Genomic DNA, 26176 nt, shown 5'->3' on the forward strand with positions numbered 1-26176 from the left:
TTGTGTATAATTAAACATGGAAATGCTGTGTTTTCTAATCAACAGCCAATCATTCGGTGATACTCTGAATATCATTACCGGGAGGCTGTGATTTCCCTGAAAATTGCTTTTTCGGTTTCATTTTAAGACTCCATCTCATAAGACTACACTGACAGATTGAAAGGTAAGGACTAAGAAAGTTTAATCTAACTTACCACGAGCCCTCCAGGTAGGCGTTGAGGCCTTTGCGAATGACGTGGCCCAAGTAGCCATTTTTCTCGGCTACATGCTTTGTCCATCTGAAAAGGAAACAGAAGAGAAAATATACAAACTATGGCAAATTAAATAATTGCTTTTTACTTCATATGATTTCAATAAATCCCACTTGGGGAATATTTTGCTTCTTAGAATTTTTATGGAGCAACAAACCAGAACTGAATGTTAAGAAGATAAAGAAAGATACACTTTGAGAGCCTTGCATTCAATGCCCTTTCTAATGAATGCTTAGGAGTTGTCATTTTGGGGGAAAAAAGATGTGAAAAGTACCTAATGAAAAATGTCTACGAACATGGAAAAAGATAATCTTTATTAAGAGTTCTAGCAAGTTGATTTCAGAAGGACAGCTCTTCCTAAACAAAGACTCCAACAGAGACATTGCCAAAAAGATTAAATCAGTAGAGTACCTGATGGGTGTAGACATACCAAGAGGAGATTTAGACGATGGAAGGAGAATGTGGAGATTGAGTACATAGAAATGATAAATACACAGAGAGAGCTAAGCAGATAAATAACAATAAAAAATAATTATTATTCCATAGAAAACAAAAAGTTATGCAAGAAAGAAAGAGTAGTCACAGTATACTACATGGATCAGCTGTGAATAGCGTTAAATTGTCATAATAATGTAAACCCTGATACCAATCCAACCAAACCAGCGATATATTTATGGGGAAGATGGGAGAGGGCAGGAAGCATGAACATGCAGGGTAGCAAGAGGTGGCAGAGTGAAAAAACTATATCTCTTTATCTTTCCCAGTGAGACTTCATTAGACAATGCCTATAATGAGTATAACAAGAAATAGTGGTTTAAGCATGTTATTTAGACATAGAGGCAAATAAAAAAGAAATAATTAAAAGATGAAAAGTGATTTATTCCAGGGAGCAGGAAATGGAGTGTGTGGGAGGGAGGCAGAGATTTCCTGTTTTTTCTTGTCAAAGTAATAATTTGATTTAATAATTTAATTAATTAAATTTTTTTTTTTTTTTTTTTTTTTCTCAGTACACGGGCCTCTCACTGTTGTGGCCTCTCCTGTTGTGGAGCACAGGCTCCGGACGCGCAGGCTCAGCGGCCATGGCTCATGGGCCCAGCCGCTCCATGGCATGTGGGATCTTCCCGGACCGGGGCACGAACCAGTGTCCCCTGCATCGGCAGGCGGACTCTCAACCACTGCACCACTAGGGAAGCCCCTAAATTTTTGTTTTTAATTTTTGTCTTTTCAAATGACTTGGCTTTTTATGTGCATGTGTAACTGATTAAAATAAAGATGAATTTTTTAAAATGCAAGAAAGGGCTTCCCTGCTGGTGCAGTGGTTAAGAATCCGCCTGCCAATGCAGGGGACACGGGTTCGAGCCCTGGTCAAGGAAGATCCCACATGCCGTGGAGCAACTAAGCCTGTGCGCCACAACTGCTGAGCCCACGTGCCACAACTACTGAAGCCCACCCACTCTAGGGCCTGCATGCTGCAACTACTGAGCCCGCATGCCACAACTACTGAGCCCGCGTGCCGCAACTACTGAAGCCCGCGCGCCTAGAGCTCGTGCTCCGCAACAAGAGAAGCCACCGCAATGAGAAGCCTGCGCACCGCAACGAAGAGTAGCCCTCGCTTGCTGCAAATAGAGAAAGCCCGTGCGCAGCAATGAAAACAGCGCAGCCTAAAATAAAAAAAATGTTTTTTTAATGTGGAAAAAAAGAATAAAAGAAAACTTTATTTTCTCAGGCATGGTGAATATAGTATTGAATATATGGCTTTCCCTTCATACGCAATATCTGGCGGGTTCTTACACAACAGCCTTCTCGGGATCTCGAGGGAATGTCTCCAGGTTGCCTGTGATATAGTAGAGAGAACACCACAAGGTTCCTTCTATGTGTCCGCCTTGTGCAGCCTTATGGAAATATTCACCAGCTAACGTCTGTAAAGAGATGAGCAAACGTCAGTCTCATTAGTGAGAAGTCCTTCTGGGCTGGTTTCATCAGAGCCAAGGTCCTGAGGCACTTAACGTCTGATATCATCACAGGTTTATAACTTCTAACATCTTTAAGAAAACCAAGTCAAGTTCCAGGAAGACAGCCAATCACAGAAGCTGGCCCCACTACATGATAACCTTGACCACAGCTATTCTGTTAAGTTTACCCAATAAATAAGATAACAAGACACTACGAATATCATTATCACCTTATCAGATCCTCACATAACCCCTGCCAGCCAGACAGAAGACAGCATCGAAAGTCACACCAGGTGAAACTTCAGGCATTTGCTTCCCTAACCTTGCTTAATACCTTTTTTCAAACTCAGACACAAAAACTTCATTTCCAGTAGGAAGGTGAGAATTAGAATATGACAATAAAAAAATCCATTCTGGCAGATGTGTGGGAGGGCTAAAAGACATTTGCAATGCATAAAAATATACAGCTTCCTAGTAGTCAGAGAGAGGTGGAGGGAAAAAAGAAAACAAACGCTTAGACGGGTATACATTCCACTGATTCCTATTATTTTTCCCAGGCAGTTAACTGCCATTTTTAAGTATGGGCTTTGGAGTCAGACAGGCCTGGGTTCAAATCCCAACTCTGCTCCTTACTAGCTGCGTGACCTTGGGCATGTTAGTTAATCTCTCCAGCTAAGAGAATGACTCAATTTCTGCAACTGAAAAATGTGGCTTCTGATAGTAGCTAGCATGAAAGTATGGTGTGAGGATTAAATGAGATAACATGTATTGGAGGCTTGGCATGGCGCTTCACAGAACATATTTTTTTTCTGATTCCCGACCCCCAACTCTGCTGCTAGAGCTAGCCCATCCCATTAAATGCTACCTTTTCTTCCAATCTCAATAAATGCCAAACACTCAGGAGTCATCCTGACTCCTCTCCCTGACTCACACCTCACATCCAATCATCGTCAAATCCTGATGCCTTGACCTTCAAAATATACCCAGAATCTAGTCACATCTCAGCACCTCTTCTGATATTGCCCATCCTTTCTCACTTGGATTCAATGCATTAACCCCCTTGCTCTTGCTCTGGTCTCCTTCAAGCCCAGTCTCCACCAGGATCCAGGAGGAATCTGTGAAAACACAGTGTCTCCCCGCCCTGTTCAGAGCCGTCCCATCTTGCTCAGCGTAGCTGCCTCCTTGACCTGATTTTCCACCTCCTCGCGCCTTCCTTGCTCTCTGATCCTGCCAGTTTAGCCTCCCTGCTATCCCTCAAGCACACCAAACCTGCTTTCCTCTCTGGGCTTTTGCCCTGGCTGTTCCCTCTTTCTGGGCTGTTCTCCCAGACATTCACAAGACTCCTTTAGGAGTTTGTACAGTGTCACATTATCAGAGAGACCTTCTCTGATCTCCCTTATAAAATAGCATCCCCCAATCTCTACCCTCTCGGTCCTCCTTATCCTGCTTTATTTCTCCCTATAACACTTATCCCACCTGCCCTCATACTATATATTTGTTTGTTTATTATCTTTCTGCTCCACTGGAATGTAAACTTCCCCAAAGCAGAGACTGTTTTGTCTGCTGCTGTATCCCCACTGCCTGGGAAGAGTGCCTGGCATAGGGTGGGCATTCAATTAATGTGTTGAATGTAATGGTGCTCAGATTATTATTACTATCATCAATATTATTATTAATAATAACAAGGGGTTTCCATTTCACATGGGGACCAGGTCTTGACTCCACTTAAGTGTATGACTCTAAGTTATGAAACCTTTCAGAGCCTCAGTTGCTTACTCTGTTAAATGGTTGTAATAACAGTAACTATCCCAGAGGGTAGTTAGGATGACATGGGATGGCACACAGAAAGTGTCTGTGAGTGTCTGGCCTAGAGGAAGTGTTCGGCAAACACTGAAGATTGTTACTGTTATTTACATTACCATTAAATCTGGTCTCATACCAGGCAACCCTATTTGGACCCAGTTTTCTTTGCTTCCAGTAAGATCAGTCATCAGTCTCTGCACCATCTCTCTCTCATTGTCACCTTGCATCATCTCCCTCTCCTCTCCCCAGCTTAGGCTTCCTCCTCCATGAAGCCTTTCTGACTGCTTTGGCCTTCACTCTTTCCCCTTTCCAGAACTGTTTGGGTCACAGCAATTAGCACACACTTGGCGTTTGGCTAATGCCAGCCTTTGCTCTTCACCATCTTGTCTTCCTAACTGTGCACTTGAGTTCCTCAAGATCACGGTCTGCGTCTTGGGTGGTGTCTGCACCACCCATGGGGCCTTGTCTGGGCTGGGCATACAGTACACCTGCTTCATGACTAAGTGACTGACCAGCTGCACAGCTGGTCTCAAGTCTTACTCACTTGATTCCTTCCAGGAACTCCTGGGAAAATGCCATCCAAGTACAGGACTCCAAGATTGTATGATGCATCTGGGTTCCCCATTTCTTCTGCTTTTAACCAGTACTTAGCCGCTTTGGCATAATTTTTCTTGAACTTGTGGTAATACCATCCCAGGCCGTTGACTGCCTGATGCAATCCCTGGATTTTAGAACAAGAAAGGAATTCCTTTTTAAAAAAAAAAAACAAAAACAAAAACAAAAACAAACCCAGAGAGAATCAACTGTTGTGAAAGTATTCTGCCTGAGTCTGAAAAAAACCTTTCCTGTCTCTTTTTTGGGGGCAGATGGCATTAAAGAAAAGTTAAGTGCTGGAAAACATGAGGCTGCCTTAGCGTCTTCCCAGGAGGATTTCACCGAGCTGCTGCTGGGATTTCTGCCTTCCAGCTCAGCAGTGATGCTGGCCCCCAAATCATCTCTCAGCCCCTATGGGCTCTTATGCAATGCCCTCATCTACAGAAGGCCTCTTACTGCCCTGCAGTATCAACAATGCCCTTGAAATTCATGACCGCTCAACTGTGACAGGAGGCTGGAAACCTGCCCTGGCTGGGATGATTTCTAGGTGACCTGCCTGCCTATCTTTTGATTACTCTGCCCTGAACACCAACAAACCCTCTGTGGGAAGCAGCCGCAATGGCCTACTTGTAAAGCACAGGTGCCGTGGGACTGCTTGGCATCCCAGCCCCGACAGGTAGGGTCTGGTTGGGGCTGAGGCAGAGGGGAGGGGGGTGGTCTCAGAACTGTGTCTAAATTGGGACTGTACCACAGAAGGCCTGGTTCATGTGAGTCTAGTCTTAAGCCTCCTTGTTCTTGCTGATTCATGCTCTCAGGGGCCTGCCTCTGCTCTCCCCAGATGCTCCCACCTGCTCCAGTCTGGTTGACGAAGGCTCAGGAGCCCTGCAGGGGTGTAAGTGTGCAAACCTGGGCATTCGGTGCTCTCATTCCCCCTTTCCTGCCAGATCCACAAGACCATGGACAAGCAGGGGAGAAAAGGACTGGAGAAGCAAACAGTGAGTGCCCTTGCATCTGTGAGACAGGTTAAGTTAGGGTCCAAGTGTGGAACCACATCTCTTTTGCCTCCCCTTTCAGAAGTGAAGGACAGGTATCCCTCAATAATGGATGCCAAGATACCAGCCTGCAGCCTTTTCAATCTGCAACGACTCCTAAAATGCTCTACCTCCTACTTTTCACGTTGGACTCCAGGTGCCAGGAAGACCAGGAGAAAGAAACTGACAAGGCCCATTAGAACAGATGCTCCACGAGGGCAGGGATCTTTGTTTTGTATTCCAAGCACCTATGTTAGTACTTGGCATACAGTAAGTGCTCAATAAATACTTGACCAATGAATGAAAGCCATCTTTTGAATGCCTATGACACACAAAACAGAATCCAAATCCTACACCCTGAGGATCAAGAGTAGGGTTCAGATTCGTAGGCCCTCAAGATAGTCAACACTTGGGATGGTGTCAGGGCCGAGGATCAGTCATAGAGGCATTCTTCTTGAGCCTTGCACGGTACCAGATGCAAGGCGGCCTCCTGAGAATTTGCAGGATGAATGCATTTCCGTGAAGGAATAGACCACATCATATATAGTGGCAATAACCAGCTTTGGAATAAGTGTACGGAATACATATCAAAATGGCTTGTGCAATGCTCACCTCCAGACACACTGGTTTATTCAAAGGTACCTGTCATCACTCAAAACATTCCCAGAATGTCCTTTAGAAATTGTATTTGGACCCAGATCAGGAGCACCACAAGAAATCTTGTTTTATTTCTTAACGCTTACACCTTATTCCGGACATTTCCACCTGTGTCCAAGTGACTTTTAGCTAATTCCAAAAATCAAACTCTGTGCTTCACCAAGTGCCTGACAAAGAGGAAGGGCTTAATAACTCCCTGCAGAATGAATGGGTGAGAATCATATAATGCTTTTAAGAATGCGAGTATTCCAGGCCATAAAACTGCATTTCCTCCAATATTCATCTCAGCTCTGCCAAAACTACATTCAGAATAAAGCACCTTAGAAAACAATTCACCACTAGCATGCTAAAGAGATGCAAATTTCACACCTGCCAGGAATCCCCATTACTTCCCCATTTTAGGATGCTCTGGAACCATGCCCTCAATGACCACCATTAAGCTGCTTTTCTATTTCTGCTCTATAGTCTGTGTCAGGGTCAGGAGCTGGCATGAGCTTCAGTGGTTCCCTTCTCCTGGGTCACATGTCCTCTAGAAACCACACAGGTGGAGGAAAAAGCCTCTTGGCATTCTTACTCCATGCTCCAACTTCCTGTTCTACAGAAAAAAAGACACTCTGAGCTCCCTAAAGAAAGGGAATTGAGGAAGAAAAAACGGCATGGTTACTTCAGGAGTCTTTGTTGATAGGGCAAATATTATCAGCCTTGGGGAGGGAGGCACATTCAAGAGCCTGAAGGGCTATAAAGGGCCCTGTCAAGGTTGTAAAATTACGGTTTCTACCAATCCGTTTATTTGCAAATCTGTATGCAAGCACATGTGAGTGTGCACGTGTGGATGTGCATGCATTGGGGGTTTGCACGCAGGGATATGTATGCATGCATGCCTGTGTGCATGCGTGTGCGTGTGTGTGCGTGTGTCCCCTCATAGGTGATATTATAACCTCCATTCTGTAGTGCAATATTTAAACTAGTTGGCTTGAAGACAACTTTGAAGAGTAAATAGTGACAAAAGGAAAATAATTCCTAAACTCGGCAATAAACTTGATAAACAGCCCCTTTGTTAAAGCACGGAGAAGCAAATGAGCATTGGACACAACAGGGTTAAACTTAGAGGATTCAGGCTTTAGGTTTTCCTAATTCAATGGCATTTATACCCATTCAGTTTCAAAGAGCCCCCCTGCTGCTGCTTGTTATTAGGGCAGCCCTTGATTATAATTTTAGCCTTCAAATAAAATCGGTCTGAATTCTATTGACTGGAAAGTGAGTTTGGCTTTCGAATTTTGCCGTCCTCACTGTGCAGGTTTCTGTATATGTTGTAGCTCAAAAATGACTAGTCACTGCAATGCCAGCGACCCCTCCCTCCCCACTGCATTTCTACCTTCTTCAGAAGGCTGGCCATTCACTCTCCTCGACTTAAGAGTATGGGTGTGTGTGACGGAAATGTTTCCCTCTGACAATATGCACAAGTGTTACCTTGGAAGCTGCTTTCTTCATCAGCTGTAAGGCAAGCCGTCTGTTCTTTTTTACTCCTTGACCCTAAACAATGATAAACAGCAATGATCACGAAGAAAATAAACGCAGAGTTGCACGCAAAACCATCACACCCATCTGTCAGTGTTCAATAGAAGATACTAAAGCCCAAGCCTTCTCAATTAAAAATCTAATCTTGAAGATTTCTATATACAGAGCTGTTACATCATCATCATCATCATCATTATTTTGCATAGATTTGTAGAAGAGAGGCAATAAACCTCACCCTCCCAGCTTAGCATCCATAAAAATCCCCCATTGATGGTCAGGGAATCACATTCCCGTCAATCCGCAGGTGCTGTTGGGAGAAGCCATGAATAAGGTTAAATGAGTCTGGTCATCCTGGTTGTGTTTCTCTGGGGATTGCCTAATATGCGAGCAGACAGACAACTTTATCTGCATCAGACAGTCAAGAGTTATTAGCCTGTCATTTGCAACCTTCCAGCGTCCTCGTGGGAGTCCCCATGGTGGAGCACTGTGGCTTCAGAAACAGCTCGAGAGCCAGTGGTGAGGGAGACAGGACCCCTTAGAATCTGTTCCCTCAGACGCTACCAAACTGACAAGCTTCCTCTAGCAAAATCAAGTTTTTCCAGCAGAGGTGGTTTGTGCATCACAGAGAGAGATGTGGCCTTGGAGTTCTTGTTACAAGAGCAGAACTCCGTGGAAACATGCTGGGGTGTCTGCAGGACCACGTGGGAAAATGGTGGGTGTGAGGGTGGAGCGGGGTGGGGGTTGTGACCCTGAGGGCTCTGTCAACATAGCGCTGACCATGCACATGGCAAGTGAGAAGAGCCGGATGAAAACCCTGATGCTTCCAAGCTCACTTAGAGTCTGTTATTGACCGACACAGCCCATGGAGTCCTCCTGGTCTCAGACTCAGCGCTTGACAGGGTCACATGTGATATAATGTTAGAGGGCTTTGCAATGAATACAGCTATTAACTCTATTTAAATTCTTAGCTCTACAGTAAATGAAGAGAGCATTAGCAAACATTCCGGTGTTAATTAACGTGGGCCAAGAACTCTCCTGCCATATCAAATCCTCCCAACCCCAGCCGGGGTGCTGCTATCTTTCTCATCAGAGAAACTTGCCCAGAATCACACAGTGAGCAAGGAGTAGAGGCAGGATGTGAACCCAGGCTCCAGAGTCCAAGTTTATAACTGCCATGCTGTATTTTCTCCTATGTATTTTAATTCCCATGCTGAGAAAGTATAATGATCCGTAACCTCCTTACAGGATACAGAAAACATGCTGCAGAATCTGTCTTTGTAGTTTTCCAGGACCCAAAATAAAACTGTGAATCCAAATAAAGGTTAAATTACATACAATGAGTTTCTACTCGATTTTAACTTACCTATTTCACAAAACCGATGAGCTGAAGCAAAGTGGAAGATGAAAATATTTTTCAGAAGTGCACCATTACTTCGTTTAATTACAGAGAGAGAGGAAAGACAAAAGGACATGAAGGCTGTTTGCAGTAACTGGATGGAAGCAATGAGACAAGCTTTTTGGATTTCGGGGAAAGCAATGGAACGACCAGGATGACGAAATGTTAGAACCTGGTTGCACTCAAAGTTTTTCTCCAACTTCTTTGTTTTCAAGGAATAAAACTGGGGCCCAGAGGGGTTGACTTACCCAAAACCTCACAGTTAGATCTGCAACCAGAACTCAGATACTCTGAGTTCTAGGCCAGGGATTTTCCAGTGTAATTATATAATCAGAAGTGGGGTGAGTTCTTGCACAAAGACTACACACTATGCACAAGTCTGAGTAGTACTGGAAGTTGTAAAGTGAGAGAAGTATAAAGTCGTGATGCATAGCAAGTGCTCAATAACTTCATCCACTGAATGAATCCATGGAGGACAGTTGCTGCAGTAAAAGTCCAAGCTCCATCCTCATGTGGATGTGAAATGGGATGTATCTGACCATCTTGGACAAACTATAGCTGTCATCATGGCGCTATCTTTGAATACAATAAGCCGAATATCCACACAAGACAACAAGCCGAGAGCATGTTGCCATTCTTCATGTTTGGAAAGTTCATTTTTTTGTATGGGTTTTTTTTTTACATTGAAAATACTTAAAGACACCTTTGGCCAGAGGTAAAAATCTGCCTTGAGATGTAGATAAAGGGCTTCCTTCCTCCCTCTCAGAGATAACTTAGAATGCAGGAAAACCAAAAAACCTTTAAGGTTTGGGAAATCAGACCCTGAAGAAACATCCTGTCACCTCCCGTATCATTTATTTATATCTTTTGCTTTCCCTCTAGATTTCAAGCTCCTGGTGGGCAGAAGTAATGTCTGAGTCATGCCTTTTCTTCTCTGTACTTTGGGCAGTGGCCAGCCCCAACTCTGGTGGACTGGCGCCTCTCCTCTGTGCCTGTCTCAGTCCTCTGTCTTGCCCACGAGTATCTGAGACCCCTGAGGTCAAGGATGAGGCTCATGCATCCATATGTCCCTCCATCTAGCACAGAGTCTGGCATTTTGTCAACCCAGAATGGGTGTTTATTATATAAATATACGAATGCATTGGCATATAGCTAAGAGTCAAACCATTTCTATGTTGATTTAACGACTACAAAGAAAAAGTCTGGGCTCTAAACTTGGAAACCGTAACAACCAATAGGTTTTTAAGACTTGGAGGGCCAGAAAGGTAGCAAGAGTCATGGTTGTTAATTAGTGAGCGGCCACAGCTGTGGTTCTGGAGATGAGCCCAGCCACGTGTATCCACGTCCTTGTTTGAAGACACTCGCTCTTTGTGGGCAGCTGCCTCCATTGGGTCTGGACATAAGGACCAAGGGTTTCCTTACTAGAGCCAACAGCTTTCCCAAGATTGGTGAATTGATGTCTCTGCATTCAGGGATGAAGAGCATCCCAGTCCCAGGTCTGAAACACACCAGTTGTTCAACCTTGGGCAAGTTACAAACCCTTTCTGAGCCTCTGTCTCCACACATATAAACAGCTATCATAATACACCATGATACCTACCTTGCAAAGTTGTCTCGAGGATTGAATGTGTTAATACATGTACATCAGGTAATAAGCACTGCATCAATCAATGTGAAATATTATTATTTTGTAAAGCATTTTACAGTTCTTGGAGCCCCTTCCTTAGGTTATTTCACTCCATCTGTAGTCATTACCAGTGTCTCATGAGATCGGATAAGTCCAAGGATGCAGCTAATCGTTGCAGAGGAGAGATTTGAACTCCATCCTCTATCTCCTGGGCTAATGCACTTCCCATCCGTCCCACTGCTCTCCTGTTGGCTTAAAACCAAGATCTTTGTATCGATCAATGGGACTGTTGGGATCCAGCCCAAACATGCACTTGGTCTTAGCTATAATTCAATGATAACTCTGCCTGATAGAGAACTTGCAGCACCTTTGGGGCTGCTGGCCGTGTACCAATCTGTAAAATATGGGTGCCTGCTCCAGAATGTCAGTTCTTGCAAAAGCAGAGAGAATCCAGGTGTCAAACCTAAGACAAATGATTAAAAACGAGACCAGGGAACTGCTTCTGACTTTGCCTTTTCAGCAAATACCCCTTTCCATCCAGACTGACAGAAGCATGTCCTAAGGTTCTTCAGTTACAGGCTCCCTGATTCACTGCATGCCTACAGGAAACCACTTGGGAAGTCTGATAGAAACTGTGCAATTTCGGCACAAATTGAGTGATTCTTACCTTAAATAACACGATGGCGTAGTCGTATATTAACGCGGGGTCCTCAGTCTCCAGGGCACCCTTGGCGTACCACTCAATAGCCGCTTCCGGGTTCTTGGCCACGCCTTGCTGGCCCCAGAACAGCATCTGGGCCAACCGTTGCTTCAAGACAATAGCAATTTAGAATAATGACTTTCCTGTGTTATGCTTAATAAACAAGACTTTAAAAAGGGGGGGGCTTCCCTGGTGGCGCAGTGGTTGAGAGTCCGCCTGCCGATGCAGGGCACCCGGGTTCGCGCCCCGGTCCGGGAAGATCCCACATGCCGCGGAGCGGCTGGGCCCGTGAGCCATGGCTGCTGAGCCTGCGCGTCCGGAGCCTGTGCTCCGCAACGGGAGAGGCCACAGCAGTGAGAGGCCCGCATACTGCAAAAAAAAAAAAAAAAAAAAAAAAAAGGGGGGAAGGCAAACCTAGTTTAAAATGTTTTTATATTGAGAACCAAGATTTAAGTAGACATGTTATCTTCCTCCTGGGTACAAGAGCACTAAAGATGAACTGGTGTAAATACAAGTCATTAACACAAGTTGGAAATTGTGTGTGTGTATGTGGACAGGGTGTGTGTGTGGGGGGGTGGGGGTGGGTGTGTATGTGTGTGGTGTGTGTGGTATATGTGTGTGTGGTGTGTGTGTATGTGTGTGGAGTGTGTGTGTATGTGTGTGTATGTGGGGTGTGTTTGTGTATGTGTATGTGTGTGGGGTGTGTGTGGGGTGTGGGGGGGGCGTGTGTGTGTATGTGTGTGTGTATGTGTGTGGGGTATGTGTGTGGGGGGGTGTGGGTGGTGTCTGTGTATGTGGGTGGTGTGTGCATGTGTGTATGTGTGTGGGGTATGTGTGTGGGGGGGGGGGCGTGTATGTGGGGGGGGTGTGGGGGTAGGGGTGGGTAGTGTGTGTGGGGTGCGTATGTATGTGTGTGGTGTGTGTGTGTGTTTATGTGGGTGGGGGGGTGTATCTTTGTGGGGTGTGTATGTGTGTGGCATGTACGTGTGTGGGGGGTGGTGTGTGCATGTGTGTGTGGGGGGTGTGTGTGTGTGTGTATGTGAAGGAATCTATTGCGCCCAGGCCAGAGCTGATGGATCAACAACCACACTGTTTCCTCTCGTGAAATGCCCTCTCCTTGGGAGGTACTGTGCGTCCTCTTGGCCCAGTGAACAGCATGGAGGCCTGTGCAAATCCATATCAGGGCATCTCGCTACAGCACTATCCCAGCATCTGTCTACATGGCTGGCTCCACCATTAGACTCAATCGAAGCTGGGGGTCTTTGGTGGTAGGAATCTCAAGACGTTATTTGTCTGCCCTTGTGCCCCCAGCTCCCACCCAGCAGAACTCAACAGAAACTCATAGAAGCAACGCAACAAAGATTTGCTGAATGAAGGAGGGAAGAAGTGTCTTTGTTAGGAATGTTCACACAAGCTCTGGAGCACCCATGAAATCTGGCAGCAGCATTTCCTGAACTATGCACTGGAATTCCTTCCTGAACTAGAAAGACTGCAGGCAGGGACAGAGCCCAAGACGGAGGCACAGGCAACATTGCTATCATTCTGGCCCCTTGTGGGCCTTGATTTTCTTTCCTTCTTTCTACTTCTCCTCTCATCTCCTTCTCTTCCATCCTCCACCCCCCAAAAGAAAACCTTATAACTTCCAGGAAAGCATCTTCTGAGATGCTAGGAAGACCTCTAAGGAGGGATGGGAGACCCGTTACTACAGGGTCTCTGAAGTGTTTGTTTGTCAATGCGTTCTTTGGTTTTCTTTCTCTTTCCCACCTCTGGTCTTCTGCCTGCTTGGCAGACCCAGAGCAGAGGCTCTTCCTGACACTGTGCTCACTGGGAACACAAAGCAAAAGCTAAATCCATCCTTAGGGAAGGAGGTTTCCTTCCTCCAGTGCAATCAGACTTAGCTGGCTCCCACAAGGACTTTTCTTCATAGTGAAATCAGGGCAAGAAGTCAGATGGGGTCGGAGGTGGGGGGTCCTCCCAGCCCTCTGCCCTTTCTTGTACCTCTTACAGGTCTATCGAAAAGACAAAACATGTTCAAGAGACAAGGTCGATCCTTTTGGTCTTACATGCAACACAGAGTTTCTATTATTCTCCGAGCTGATTCTGTGGCCTTCTCGATGCCCACCTAATCTCTCCTGCACTCCAAGATGCTTCTTTTTATTTCTATCTGATGCATTAAAATGTCTGATGGTAGTCTTAGGACTGATCATAAATATCATGGCTCTCTCTCCTCTGGGTCCGGTTGGACTACATTTCCGGCTCACTCAAGTCAAGAGTGACCAGCTGACTTCCTTTGGCCAATGAAATGTGAGAAATGACTCGTGCCCCTTCTGAGCAGAAGCGTTAAGACTCAGCCTGTGATGTGTCGCAGCGTCATCCTGCGGCAATGGCTTTGGAAGCATGTTTTGGTGAAGCCTCTGTTAGCTTGGGCTCCTAGGGGACTATGAGGGCACAGCCCATGCCACCCCCATTGGACATGTAGTGAGAACAGCAGAGAACAACAGTACATTGGTGTTGTGTTAAGCCACTAGGTTTGGGATACTTTACTATCATGGTGTAACCTGGTCTGTCGTGGCTGAGAGACTTTCCAAAACTGTGGAACGCATTTTTACCTGAGCCGCCGCATTGCCTCGAGTAGCTTCATGCTTCAGCCACATGAAGACGTCTCCATCTTCTTTGGTTTGTACCTTGAGAACTTCATCATCTTTTAGTCTAATTGTCTCAACGTATGCCTAAAAGGGAAGGAAGGAAGAAAAGAAGGAGGGAAGGAAGGGAGGGAGGGAAGGAGGGGAGGAGAAGGGAGAATGAAAATATCTAAATGATATGGGCATGCAAAAGGCATGACATTGTTCTTAAAGCAGCAACTGCTCAAGTAAAAACCATATGAATAATTGAAATATGAGGTGTGTCCACAGAGCCACGAGATCAAATTCTTTTTTAAATGAATGGATCACATGTCCTATATCTAAATGGGTATTTTTGTTCCTATCAAAGTGTTTTCCTTCGGAGGACAGAATTTATTCCACTTCCTCTTCCATCTCTCAAGCTGGTTCAGAAGTCCACCTCTGTGCTGCTGATTGCAGAGTCAGATTACACGGCATCAAAAAAAAGTAAATCAATATTTTCTAAGTATAACCTTATTATTTTTTTATCCCAAAGTGTCAGTATCCTGCATGACTCAACCCTTTTTATTTAGCAGGCTCGGCCTCCGATATCTTTCGGCTATTTCAAAATGAAATCTACACTGAAAAGAGGAGGGCATATTAACTCTGAGGATGTGAGCAAAAATGTGCCAGAGGCTCTAAAGAGGAATCCAAGGGAAAGTTCACAAAATGTTTTGAATTTGCACACAGCCTCCCAGGTATCTGCCTCCTTTGAAGAAAATAAGACTCATTTTTTTTTTTTTTTTTTTTTGCGCTACGCAGGCCTCTCACTGTTGTGGCCTCTCCCGTTGTGGAGCACAGCCTCCAGACACGCAGGCCCAGCGGCCATGGTTCATGGGCCCAGCTGCTCCGCGGCATGTGGGATCCTCCCGGAACGGGGCACGAACCCGTCCGTGTACCCTGCATCGGCAGGCGGACTCTCAACCACTGCGCCACCAGGGAAGCCCCAAGACTCATTTTTATGTATAAATTTTGGCTGTTTATCCAAAAAATGGCCTTGTTGTTTGACAGTCTCCCCTTATACATGATGAACGGTATCTAACAGTACCAGGAGCGCCTGGGAAGGGCTTCAAGGCCACAAGCAGATGGTGAAAAAATTGAATCTGCATGCATTTGGGAAGAAGCCTTAGAGAACAAGGAGCCAGGCCTGATTTCCCTTCTGACCCTTTCTGTTTGTCAGTGAAGAAAATGACTTGGATTCACAAGCACTAGCCTGTAGCCCATTCCTGAGAGGGTCACCCAGCTGTGGCCATGTGGAGCCAAAGGTCCCTCTCAGGGGCAGTAGCGGACAGACTTGGGGACAGAGCTAGGAACCCAGTGGTATCAATTCCTGCTGGATGTCTAACCTTGAGACGCCCCCCAGCAAACAGCAACAATTGGAATAATGATGCCCACCACCTTTGACTGAAACCAAGTATGTGCGGGGTGTTTAACAAATGTTTTTCTCATTTAATCCTCACAGCAGGGCTGTGGCCCAAATATCAGTGTCCTCAATTTATATGTAAAGAAACTGAAGCTCAGAAGGTGAAACCATGAACTCAAGGTCACACTGTAGAGCTAGCCCTGGAAGCCAGGTTGGTCTGACTACAAAGACAGGCTCTGACGGGCTCCCCCATGATGTCGCCCTCTAGCGGGAAGGCTCTGGAATCCTGGGCTGAAGCTCAGGCTGCTAGAACAATAGAATTCTCAGCTAGAAGTTTTTCGTTCAACTGGAGAGTTTGGGTGTTTTGATTTGGGGTTAATTTCCTTCTTTTCCTTATTTTGTTTCTTCTTCCTTAACTTTGTCATGGGACTTGAATGAAACACAGAACACGTGAAACCAGAGTTTCTATCCTGCAAGGATTTATACTCTTAGGTGTTTCTGCTACTCTCTGGCAGTGGTAAGATCATAATCACCAGCGAGAACTGTGTGCGGCGACCAACTGCTTGGCCCAGAATGACTCACTGAATCTTTGCAACCTTACAAGACATTCACCATCAATATCCCCATTTCACAGATGTGGAAACTGAGGCCCAGAAAGGTTAAGTAACTTACCTATGTTCTTCAAACTTTGGAATCAAACCCAGGCTGGCTGGCTGTGGGGTCCATAGTCCTCACCTAGCTGCACCACCCTGTGAATGACTCATACATCTGGGAGAAGCAGATGGGGGCTGTTTCATTGTCTCCCCTTATACATAATGAACTCCATCTAACAGTGTCGTGAGAGGGGTCTTGGCAAAGGCCACGTTTGCAGGGCACCTGGGCAACCATGCATCACTCTGAAGAAGGAACTCTTTTGTCTTTTATCTCACTGTCTCCTGACCTAGCCCCTTTCTGCTTCCCTGGGTAGTACCATTGAGCTTTGCAGTAGGGCAGGGCCATTAAGAGCACAACTTTTTGCATCAGACCCAGTGGACATGAATTCTAACTCACCACTAACTACCTGTGGGCCTTGGGCCACTGACTTTATTTATTTGAGCCTTAGTTTCTATATCCATAAAAATGAAGCTTAGAATGGTATCTGCTACATCAAAATTACTCCACCTATTAGCCATTATTTTTTATAGTGTGAAGAGTTAGTAACATCCAGGTTCAAATCTAGGCTGCATTACTCATTTGCTGTGCGACTTTGGGCAAGTTCTTTGGCTACCCTGAGTCTCAGTTGCCCCATCTGTACAATGGGAACAATACTTGTACTGACCTCACAGAGTTGCATGAGCATTAAATGAGATTGTTTGTGAAGATCTTAGCAGAGCATCTGGCATATGGGAAGCTCTCAGGAATGGTAACTCATCATTTTTTAGGTCTTTAGTTCATTCTATCATGTAAAGAGCTGAAAGCAGTTTAGAATGTTAGCCCTCTCATTGGTATTTGCAGTTTTGTACAGCTCAAAGCCTTACACTGGGGGGATGAAGATCTATCTAAGAGAATTCGGTGCTTTTGAAGATGGAAGGGACAGATTTGAGGAGGGAGTGCTGGGGCTGGAAACATTTGAGAGCATCCACATTGTGTGCCGAGGTCCACTCAACACACATCATACGATTAATTTATACATGCTATAAGCTATGTGAGGTGCAGACAGTCATGGCAGTGTTTACAGGTGAAAAAGCTGTGCAGAGACAGAAAAGTGAGTGCGATTATCCAAGATTTTACACCCGGTGAATGCAGATCTAGGACCTGAGCCAGGCAAACTGGCCCTGGAGCCACACCACAGCTGCCTGCCACACCTGGGCCGGTGGTTGTGTCTTCATAGCTCTGGGGTCCCCAGAGTGGCATCCAGCACCAGTCAGAGCCACATGTCCAAGGCCTTCCATGAAAGCCAACCATCTACGAAGACATCTGATGAAGGAACAACCCCTAAAAGGGAGCGGTGTTGGGTTGCTCATCATCAAACATTTTGAGACCAGGGAATGATGCCTCAGATGGGAATGTGACCAATCCCAGAAGAAGCTTTAGTGTGGAGAAGGAACGGTGGGGACCATGGTGGGGGGCAGAGCTGGGGAGAAGCTGACAGGGACCCAGATTCCCAGACTGACCAGTTCTGGAATCTTCTGTGCCTTCCCGGGGAGGTGGATTGCTTTTGTTGCTGTGTTGTAAAATCAACGTCTCCAGAATGAGCAGTTCATAGCCTATACCGTAGGGTTAAAACCGGCTGACCAGGTTAGAGGAGGTCCAATGTCCAGAGACTCTACAGTCCTCAGATGCCCCTGGACCCAGTGTCAGAGAAGGCATCACACTGTCCCACAGACACTGACTCTTCATACGCTTTACTTCCTTTCTCTCTGCTCAGCCTATAGGCTTCAAGGGCAGTGTTCACATCATATCAGCTGTCTGCAATGAATCACAGGAAAGGCAGGACGGAGCGCAGAGCCGGGAGGGAGTAGGGAGGGCGAAGGATGTGGTGGAATTTGGACCTGGAGAGAAAAATCTCTCAGCGGCCCCCCATTTTCTGTAGCATCTGCATTCTCTCAAGTCGTGAACTATAACGCTCCAGCCAGTGCTCCTGGGAACTCAGGAGCAGGGCAATTTCAGAGCCTACACTTAAACCACTCCTTCCTTCAGGGCCTGTAGACACCACCATGAGGAACCTGCCTCTTAGGGTGTTTAAAATCAGCTATAGGGCTTCCCTGGTGGCGCAGTGGTTGAGAGTCCACCTGCCGATGCAGGGGACACGGGTTCGTGCCCCGGTCCGGGAAGATCCCACATGCCACAGAGTGGCTGGGCCCGTGAGCCGTGGCCACTGAGCTTGCACGTCCGGAGCCTGTGCTCCGCAATGGGAGAGACCACAACAGTGAGAGGCCCACGTACCGCAACAACAACAACAAAAATCAGCTATAATGTTGGGCTTCCAATGGGGGGGGTAAGTTTTCTTTGTTGAAATTTAACATTTTAGGGATTTTAAAGTAAGAATGGAGGAATATCAGGTGTAATGATGGAGAGACAGGGAAGCAAGTACCCAAGATTCCCCAAACGGGGTGTTCCTCATACAAAGGCGGTGCTGAATGCAAGAGGGGCAGAGTTGAAAGCCAAGTGCCTGGGAGCTTGCCCTCAACAATGAACACTGGTTGCATCAAAAAGCACCAGAGAATCAAGGAGACGTGATCGCTTTGTGTTCATCACTGGATACTCAGTACTCTCATGCTGTCCACCATCCCATCAGTAAACAGTGAGTGCCAACTACATGTCAAACACAGGGCTGGGCACTGGGGTCACCGACGTGAACAGACAAGGTGCCTGTCTCAGGGAGCTCACAGTCTACTGGGAGAGCTGGCTCCGAGACCTGTACACAGCACCCATCATAGAGCAATGGCGGGGATGTGCCCGGGTGCCATGGCGGTGCAGCAAAGGGAAGATCCAAGGAGGTGGTGGTGTCTGAGCCCAGCATCCTAGTAGGAGCGGGGGTCAGGAGGCAGGAAAAGGGGGTGGGAGTGGAGAAAGCAAACCAGGCAGAGGAGACTGAGCAGGGCCAGGAATTGTGGACAGCATGGTGTGACCAAAAGCTTGGCATTACCAGGGTGGGCAGGCCAAACATGGAATCACTGAGAGCTGAGGTTGGGGAAGCAGAGAGAAACCAGATCAAGGAACATCTCCTATGCCAAGTGATGAGCTGGACTTAGTGCTTCCGGCTCAGTACTTCTCAACGCTGACTGCACATTACGCCCATCTGAAGAGCTATTTAAATACACATATGCACATAGACATATATACGCCTATTACATGCCTGGACCCTCCCTCTGTCACTTCAATAAGACTGTGGGGTGGAGCCTGTGCAGAGGTATTCTTTGAGTCCCCACGTGATTCTGATGTGCAGTCAGGTTGAGAACCTCCACTGTTGACTGCCCTCTTTGGCCTCCGTGGGAAGAAAATGGGAAGGGACAAGACTGGCAACAGAAAGGCCAGTTAGGAGGTGAATTCATTTGCCAGGACTGCCATAACAAAACGCCACAGACTGCGTGGCTTAAACCACAGAAATTAATTTTCTCACGCTTCTGGAGGCTGGGAGTCCAAGATCAAGATGGTGGCAGGTTTAGTTTCTTCTGAGGCCCCTCTCCTTAGCTGTGTCCTCACATGGCTGTCCCCCTGTTTCATCTACGTCCCAATCTCCTCTTCTTGTAAGAACACCAGTCATACTGGAGTAGGGCCACTAATGACTCCATTTAACTTAATCCTCTCTTCAAAGGTCCTAGCTCCAAATGCAGTGTCCCATTCTGAGGTACTGGGGGTGAGGGCTTCAACATATGAATTTAGGGTCAATTCATTCCATAACTCAGAGTAGAACAGGAGGCTGTCAGAGTCACTCAGGGGAGAGATGATGAAGGAGAGCTGCATGTAACGCTGTTGGGGATTAGAGCTGGTAGGCTGATGGGGGGATCAAAGGTGACTCCCCCGTTGCTGGCATGGACAATGGTGCCATTGGTTGAGGTGTCTGTGGGGAATAGAGAGGAGGAGGTGGTGTGTTCCCTTTGTGGTATGTTACGATTGCAGACGGGGGTTTTAAGAAAGACCTCAGCCTGAGAATAAGATGTGCATGTCATCCGTATGTGGAGGGCAGTTGAAACCAGGGATGTTGATGAGACCACCTGCCCTCTAGAAGGTGTAGACAGAGAAGGCTGAGGACCAAACCTTTCAGAAGAGCAAATTCTGAGGTGTGAAGAGAATGAAAGGAATCCATTTGTGATTAAGCCACAAAAACAAACCAAAAATCAAAAAAAACCCTACCATCTTCTTTCTCTTTAACCTGAAGCAGAGTCCCCCTGAATCATAAAGAAGTGACATGAAGCAAGATTATGAATAAAGAAGATGAAGTTGATGGGAACCACGAGTTACATAAAAGAGAAAATGAAACAAGAATCAAGAAAGAAGTTACTGATGGATCCTTGGTTTGTTAATTAGGGGTCTGGCTTTCCATATCTCCTCATTTGTTATGGGCTGCTGGTGAATTAATAGATCTCTCAACAAAAGGACATTTAAATCAATGTATGGCACCTGCTTAAATTCTCAAGAAACCATTAATTACACATTCTTAAGAAAATGAGCTATGATACAACTCTTCTAACTGTATAATTCCTATCTATGACTCTTAATCACACGACTTTCCAGCTGCAAGATGGATCTTCTCTATTCATCTTCTCTGGTTCTGACCAATTAAACATTTTCTTTCATAATCATAACACTTCATGGGCCAAATCTTCAAAAGAAAAGGAGCTTGTTAGCAACAAACCGTCTCCCCTTGCTAAATTATGCTGAATTAGAATTCCTAAAAGTATAATATATACATACAGGGCTTTATTAACACATTCAGGCTTAGCAGAACAATGGAAATATTATTTTGTGGCTTGATTTTGTTTGAATGTGTTTTCAGAAGAATTCTTTAAAAAAAAACTTTAACAATTAATAAATAAATTCCTGTCAAACTGAGGTCAGATTTTGCACATAGCCTATATACTCTGAGAGAATACAGATGACCATGATAAGAGTGTGTAAGTTTATTCAGAAGAAATCATTATTTTCTAAAAGAATTAGAATGTCTATACAGACAGCCTTTGGGCATTTTATAGCTTGATTCATGTTTAATGTTCACTGACAACATGTATCATAACTGTACAGTGGCCACTGTAGATTTCTTTTCCAGAAACCATTCATTTCCAATGATCAAAGCACAAGTTTCCTCCACTGGGGTTTTCTGAGTGCAATACAGGAGCAGCACAAGGAAGAGTGAATGGTCTGGTTCCCAGTTAGCTGCTCTGCCTAAGATTCCACAATCCTGCTATCAATCCAGACTCACCAAGCATAAGGGGGAAAATTAAGGATTTATGGCCTAAACCAGGGCCAAATCTGACCATGCAGTAACCTCCTGTCTATGGCTGCACAAACCCAGGCACCCCATTGGTTTATATATTGTCTTTGGCAGAGTTGAGTAGTTGCAATAGTGACTGTAAAAGCAGAGCCTAAAATATTTACTATCTGGTCTTTTGCAGAAAAAAAATTGCCATCTCCTGGTACAGACTACTTGCACTTAACTCAACTACCTCAAGTGCTGTGACCATCGAAACATCTTAAAACCATTCTGAAGAAAGAGATACAGAAAAATACATGCCAAGAAGCCAACCACGTCATAATCTACTCCTGCTCGATGCAAATCTACATCATCTAAAGGTAGCTTTCTTTTTATTCTTACACTATCACCTTTATACACGCTTTTATTCATGGTCCCCCAAACAAACCATCAGTTGGTCCAATGTAACATGTTGTTTTTAGGGCAGATGTGAACCACTGATTTCTTTGCCTAATGAGTCAATAAGACATGGGAACCTGCAAAATTAGGGGCTGGAGTTAGTGCCCTTCATCCAGTCCTTAATCCAGGATGGGGTAGGGTCTTCAAACATCGCCTGTTGTCCATCACTTGTGAGCACTGAGGCTCATGCGACGGGCAGACACTTCTCAAGGTGTCCGGCAGCGGGAACACAGCTAGGGATGGAGCTTCTTCGTTATGTAGACCTCGCTTGCTTGTGACGTATTGAGGAGCCCTTGGCTTACTGCCCTCGCTTAATTTGACTAATATCGCCAGACCCCACCACTTTCACATGGTTTTGGAACAAAGACAAAATGCCTATGTTTCTGGTACACATTTTTTTTTCAAAATCAAAATCTGTCCAGGGCCGTTATCTACCCTCCCCATACCGGTCCTCTCACTCATGAAAAGCTTTTCACACATAGATGTAGGATGGTCCTTGCATTCAGCCTGAGAACACACTGAGAAAATATGAATTGGAGAATGCAAGAAAGCTTTTCTCTCCATTGGATTATGCCTGTACTCTAAAGGCCAGCAAATAAACCAGCCATAGGTGCAGACGCTTAATAAAACCATTCAGGAAGCTCTAGTAAGCAGGGCCATAACCGTTTCCACCCACTTCTGTCTCGTACCTGATCTCCTTGTAGTGTGTGCTGGTCAAGAGGTGTCTTGGTGGCAATGTTGCTGTAGTAGGCGTAGGACAACTCCCAGTCCAGGGGGTAGTGATCAATACCCTGGTAGTGTTTGTACCCAAGGTTCATCGAAGACAGCCTCTCACTGCCCTGGCCTCCAACCAAACTATACAACATGCCCTGTTAAGAAGAAATGGACAGTGTTCACAAGATTATAGAAAAGGGTCATAAAATCCTAAACATAGAAAGGTCATCTGGCCTCACCTCTACATATGAGCCTAGTCATTCCAGAAACAAGTTAACATGCCTTTTTTAAAAACGTTAGAAAAGAAGACACAAGAGCTTTCTAATGGCTATCTGTCCTTCTCAATGTCTAACAGCTGAAAATTCCTTTGTCCTTTTCTCAGTGAAGATTGGGAGTCCTCCCCTGACTTACCTCATAGCATCTCTTTGTGTATCTGACGACTGTTCTAAGGATCTCGGTCCACTTCAGCTATGTCACCTACGGTCAGATGATCTGAATAGTGGGCCACGTCCCAACCTCACACTCTCAGAACGTTAGTGTTGGGAAGGGTCTTTAGAGATCAACTGGTCCAACCATCTCATTTCAGAGTCGAGGAAATAGAGGCTCAGAAAGTTGAAGTCCTATGTCCTTGGTCAACCAGCCATTTTGTGACAGAGACGGGGCTAGAATCTTCTACCCTATTCCACCTTGGTGGGGACTGCCTCAGGGACTTGGGAAAGCATGCCATCAGTCATGAGCTTCTACAGCCAGAGACACACACAAAGAAGTCAAGTGAAAGGAACACAGAGCCACCTGGGAAGGTCTAACAGTCTGAGCCTCTTCAAATCCAGGATGAACAATCCCATGTACACAAACAAAAACTAAAGGTGATCAGGGACCATTTAGCAGCACTTATAAAAATGCGATTCCAAATGTTAGGCAAGTTGCATAATAAATTTGGATTCAATACCACAAAACCATCTAGTATGACATTTATTTTAATGACAGGAGGCTGGATGTGACAATACTTTGCTTAGAGATCCAAATGATTTCACTTAGCTAAAATGTCATATGGGATGCTGGACCCACAGCCAGAATAGTTACGGGCCCAGCCGCTCCGCGGCATGTGGGATCTTCCCGGACCGGGGCACGAACCCGTGTCTCCTGCATCGGCAGGCGGACTCTCAACCACTGCGCCACCAGGGAAGCGCGAGTGTAAAGTTTTTAAAGGACTCCAGGGAAAATGAACATGTCCAGTTCCACCCGGGGCATGAGAGCCTTACTCTGCAAATATAAGGCAGGTAACTGATGTTCCTGGAGCCTGTGATATACTCTACCTGCAGCTGATCCCGAGGTACATTTAATCCAGTTTCATAAAAGACTGCGAGGTAGTAGGATGCTTTATGGTATCCACAGCAGCTGGCATCCATCAGAAAGGGGACGACAGAGCTAATTTGGTGAAGACCATCAACAAAGGAAAGTCTCTTTACAGCCTTCTCGAATATCCGCCCACCAATTTCTAATATGGATTCACTTTGGTTCCTCAGCACTGTAAATAACACAATTCACAGAACACACAATTAACTACCATGGGGTCGACAAAATAAGTGGGAACAGCCAACTAAATCACCTGAGTTATTAATATGGTTGGTCCTGCAGTGACTTGATATATACCAGCTTCTGGGGAGGTAAATCAAACCCGTTGGGGGTGTCATTCTGTAAACAGCTTTTCCTTTGGCACTAAATGACAGCCTAGTATCCTGGAGAAAAGGATGTGCCTTCTATAGCTGAGAGAGCGCCTCAAGAGAGTAATTTACTCAGTGTAACTCACCACCAAGTCAGGACCACTAAAACTGCCAGAGAGATTTTTTTTTTCCCTCTAAGACTCTGAAGGAGGGTGTGTTTTATCTCAGAAATAGTTCCTAGGTGCTGCTGTAAAAAGTTGAGCACAAGAACCTTATTCTGAGATGCTTTCTTATCATCTTTTGCTTCCAGTTTTCCTTGTGGGTTTCTAAATACAATAAAAAGAATGAGTCAACTTTTATTGAGGGCCTATAAAATGCCAAATACTGGGTTGAGTGTCTTATGCAAATTATGTCACGTAATCCAAACATATTTTAAGAGGTAAGTACTATTATTAGCGTCCTCATTTTTCAGATGAGGAGACTGAAGCCTGGAGAAGTCGACTAACTTGTCCAAAGTTACCAAAGCTGGCAAATGGCTGAGCCAAGCTTAGAATCCAGCTTGGTAGGTCACAAAAGCAAGATTCCTACTCACTCTGCTTCACCTACCTCCTGACTAATGGGCAGCCAGTTGCCACCATGAGTAGAGACCACTTTACGCAACTGCTTTAAGCTATGATACTTCCTTTTACCTAGTTCTCCCATAAATTGTTAAACTCTTAAGTCCAAATGGGCAAGTTATACGGCCCTATAATCTGCTACAGTCTTTTAAAGTCCATCTACATTATTCATCTCTCGTTTTATTAATTCAGCCAATGAACGTTTACAATTCTATTCTGTGCATCTACTAGATGCTATGTTACAAACAGCTATATAGGATTGCGTAGGTACAATTTCCATTTAAAGAGATGTGGTCAATTTATTTAAAACTAAAATTTTCTCCCCCTAAGAATTATACCCAACATTTTTCTTTGATTTTCTTCATTCCATCCCAAATTAAAATGTTGTTAACTAACAACTTCCAGGAGGCAACAAGAGACTCACTCTATCAGCGCTCCATCAAGGAATGAACAGAGATGAGTTTCCAATGCGGGAAAACTCTCAATGAGAGGATTTGAGATTGGATTTAAGGGCAATTCCTCGGCAGAGGTTGATACCTCTTCCAAGGCATCAACACAGAAGCCAGTAGGATCCACGGATGAAACTGTGAAACCCAAACCATGGATTATGAGCTAATGCCTATCCCTTTGGGCACACAGGCAGGCTGGCTGCCCCTGGTAGGGGGGCACATGCCTTCACTTGCTGAGCTGTGGAAAAGGAGCCCACCTACCCCCTCACCCAGCGCTAAGGCAGTCCCATCTCCTGGCTCCTGGAACCCCTCACCTCCGCCCTCTCCAGGTTTCTGAGAGGCAGCAGCTTGGATCTGCTTTTACTTACTCTCCATCCCAAGAGGTAGGTGCTAAAAACAACACCTTAACTAAACACATGGAGTTTGCTCCTCTGTTTTGTTTTTAATCCCTAAAGAAATAGCTGCCTGTTGTTAAAAAAAAAAAAAATCAAATAATATAGATTTGTATAAAACAAAAACAGAAGTCCTCTCTCTCCCAAATCTTCTTTAATAGTGAAGATAAACTGTTGAAAGCTTGGTGTATATACTTCCAGACTTTTCCTTGGCATAGACAATAATTCATTACACATCTCTCTGCTTATATACATATACATTTTCTTTCTAAAAAGCCCCTATAGGTTTGGACTCTCAACTTTTTTTCCCTTATGAGTGTAATTTTTTATCAAACTATATTTGATTTACAATACTGTGTTAGTTTCAGGTGTAGAGCAAAATGACTCATATATACAGATTCTTTTTCAGATTCTTTTCCGTTATAGGTTATTACAA

The 26176-nt window shown here is 45.2% G+C and overlaps 1 protein-coding gene across 1 annotated transcript in view; it reads right to left on the reverse strand.

Annotated features, from left to right (window-relative positions):
• The window catches only part of SEL1L3 (SEL1L family member 3), a 100389-nt gene that overhangs the window by 23182 nt on the left and 51031 nt on the right, over positions 1–26176 (reverse strand). The window contains exons 10-17 of the mRNA XM_082606914.1: positions 23935–24146; positions 22594–22773; positions 14139–14258; positions 11497–11637; positions 7759–7821; positions 4551–4727; positions 2043–2170; positions 195–278 (exon numbers count right to left, since the gene is read on the reverse strand). Of these exons, the coding sequence (XP_082463040.1) occupies positions 195–278; positions 2043–2170; positions 4551–4727; positions 7759–7821; positions 11497–11637; positions 14139–14258; positions 22594–22773; positions 23935–24146 (1105 nt within the window). The remainder of the gene's footprint in view (positions 1–194; positions 279–2042; positions 2171–4550; positions 4728–7758; positions 7822–11496; positions 11638–14138; positions 14259–22593; positions 22774–23934; positions 24147–26176) is intronic.

This window comes from Mesoplodon mirus, assembly GCF_964341445.2.
Source record: "Mesoplodon mirus genome assembly, chromosome: 2".
NCBI classification, from domain to species: Eukaryota; Metazoa; Chordata; class Mammalia; order Artiodactyla; family Ziphiidae; genus Mesoplodon; species Mesoplodon mirus.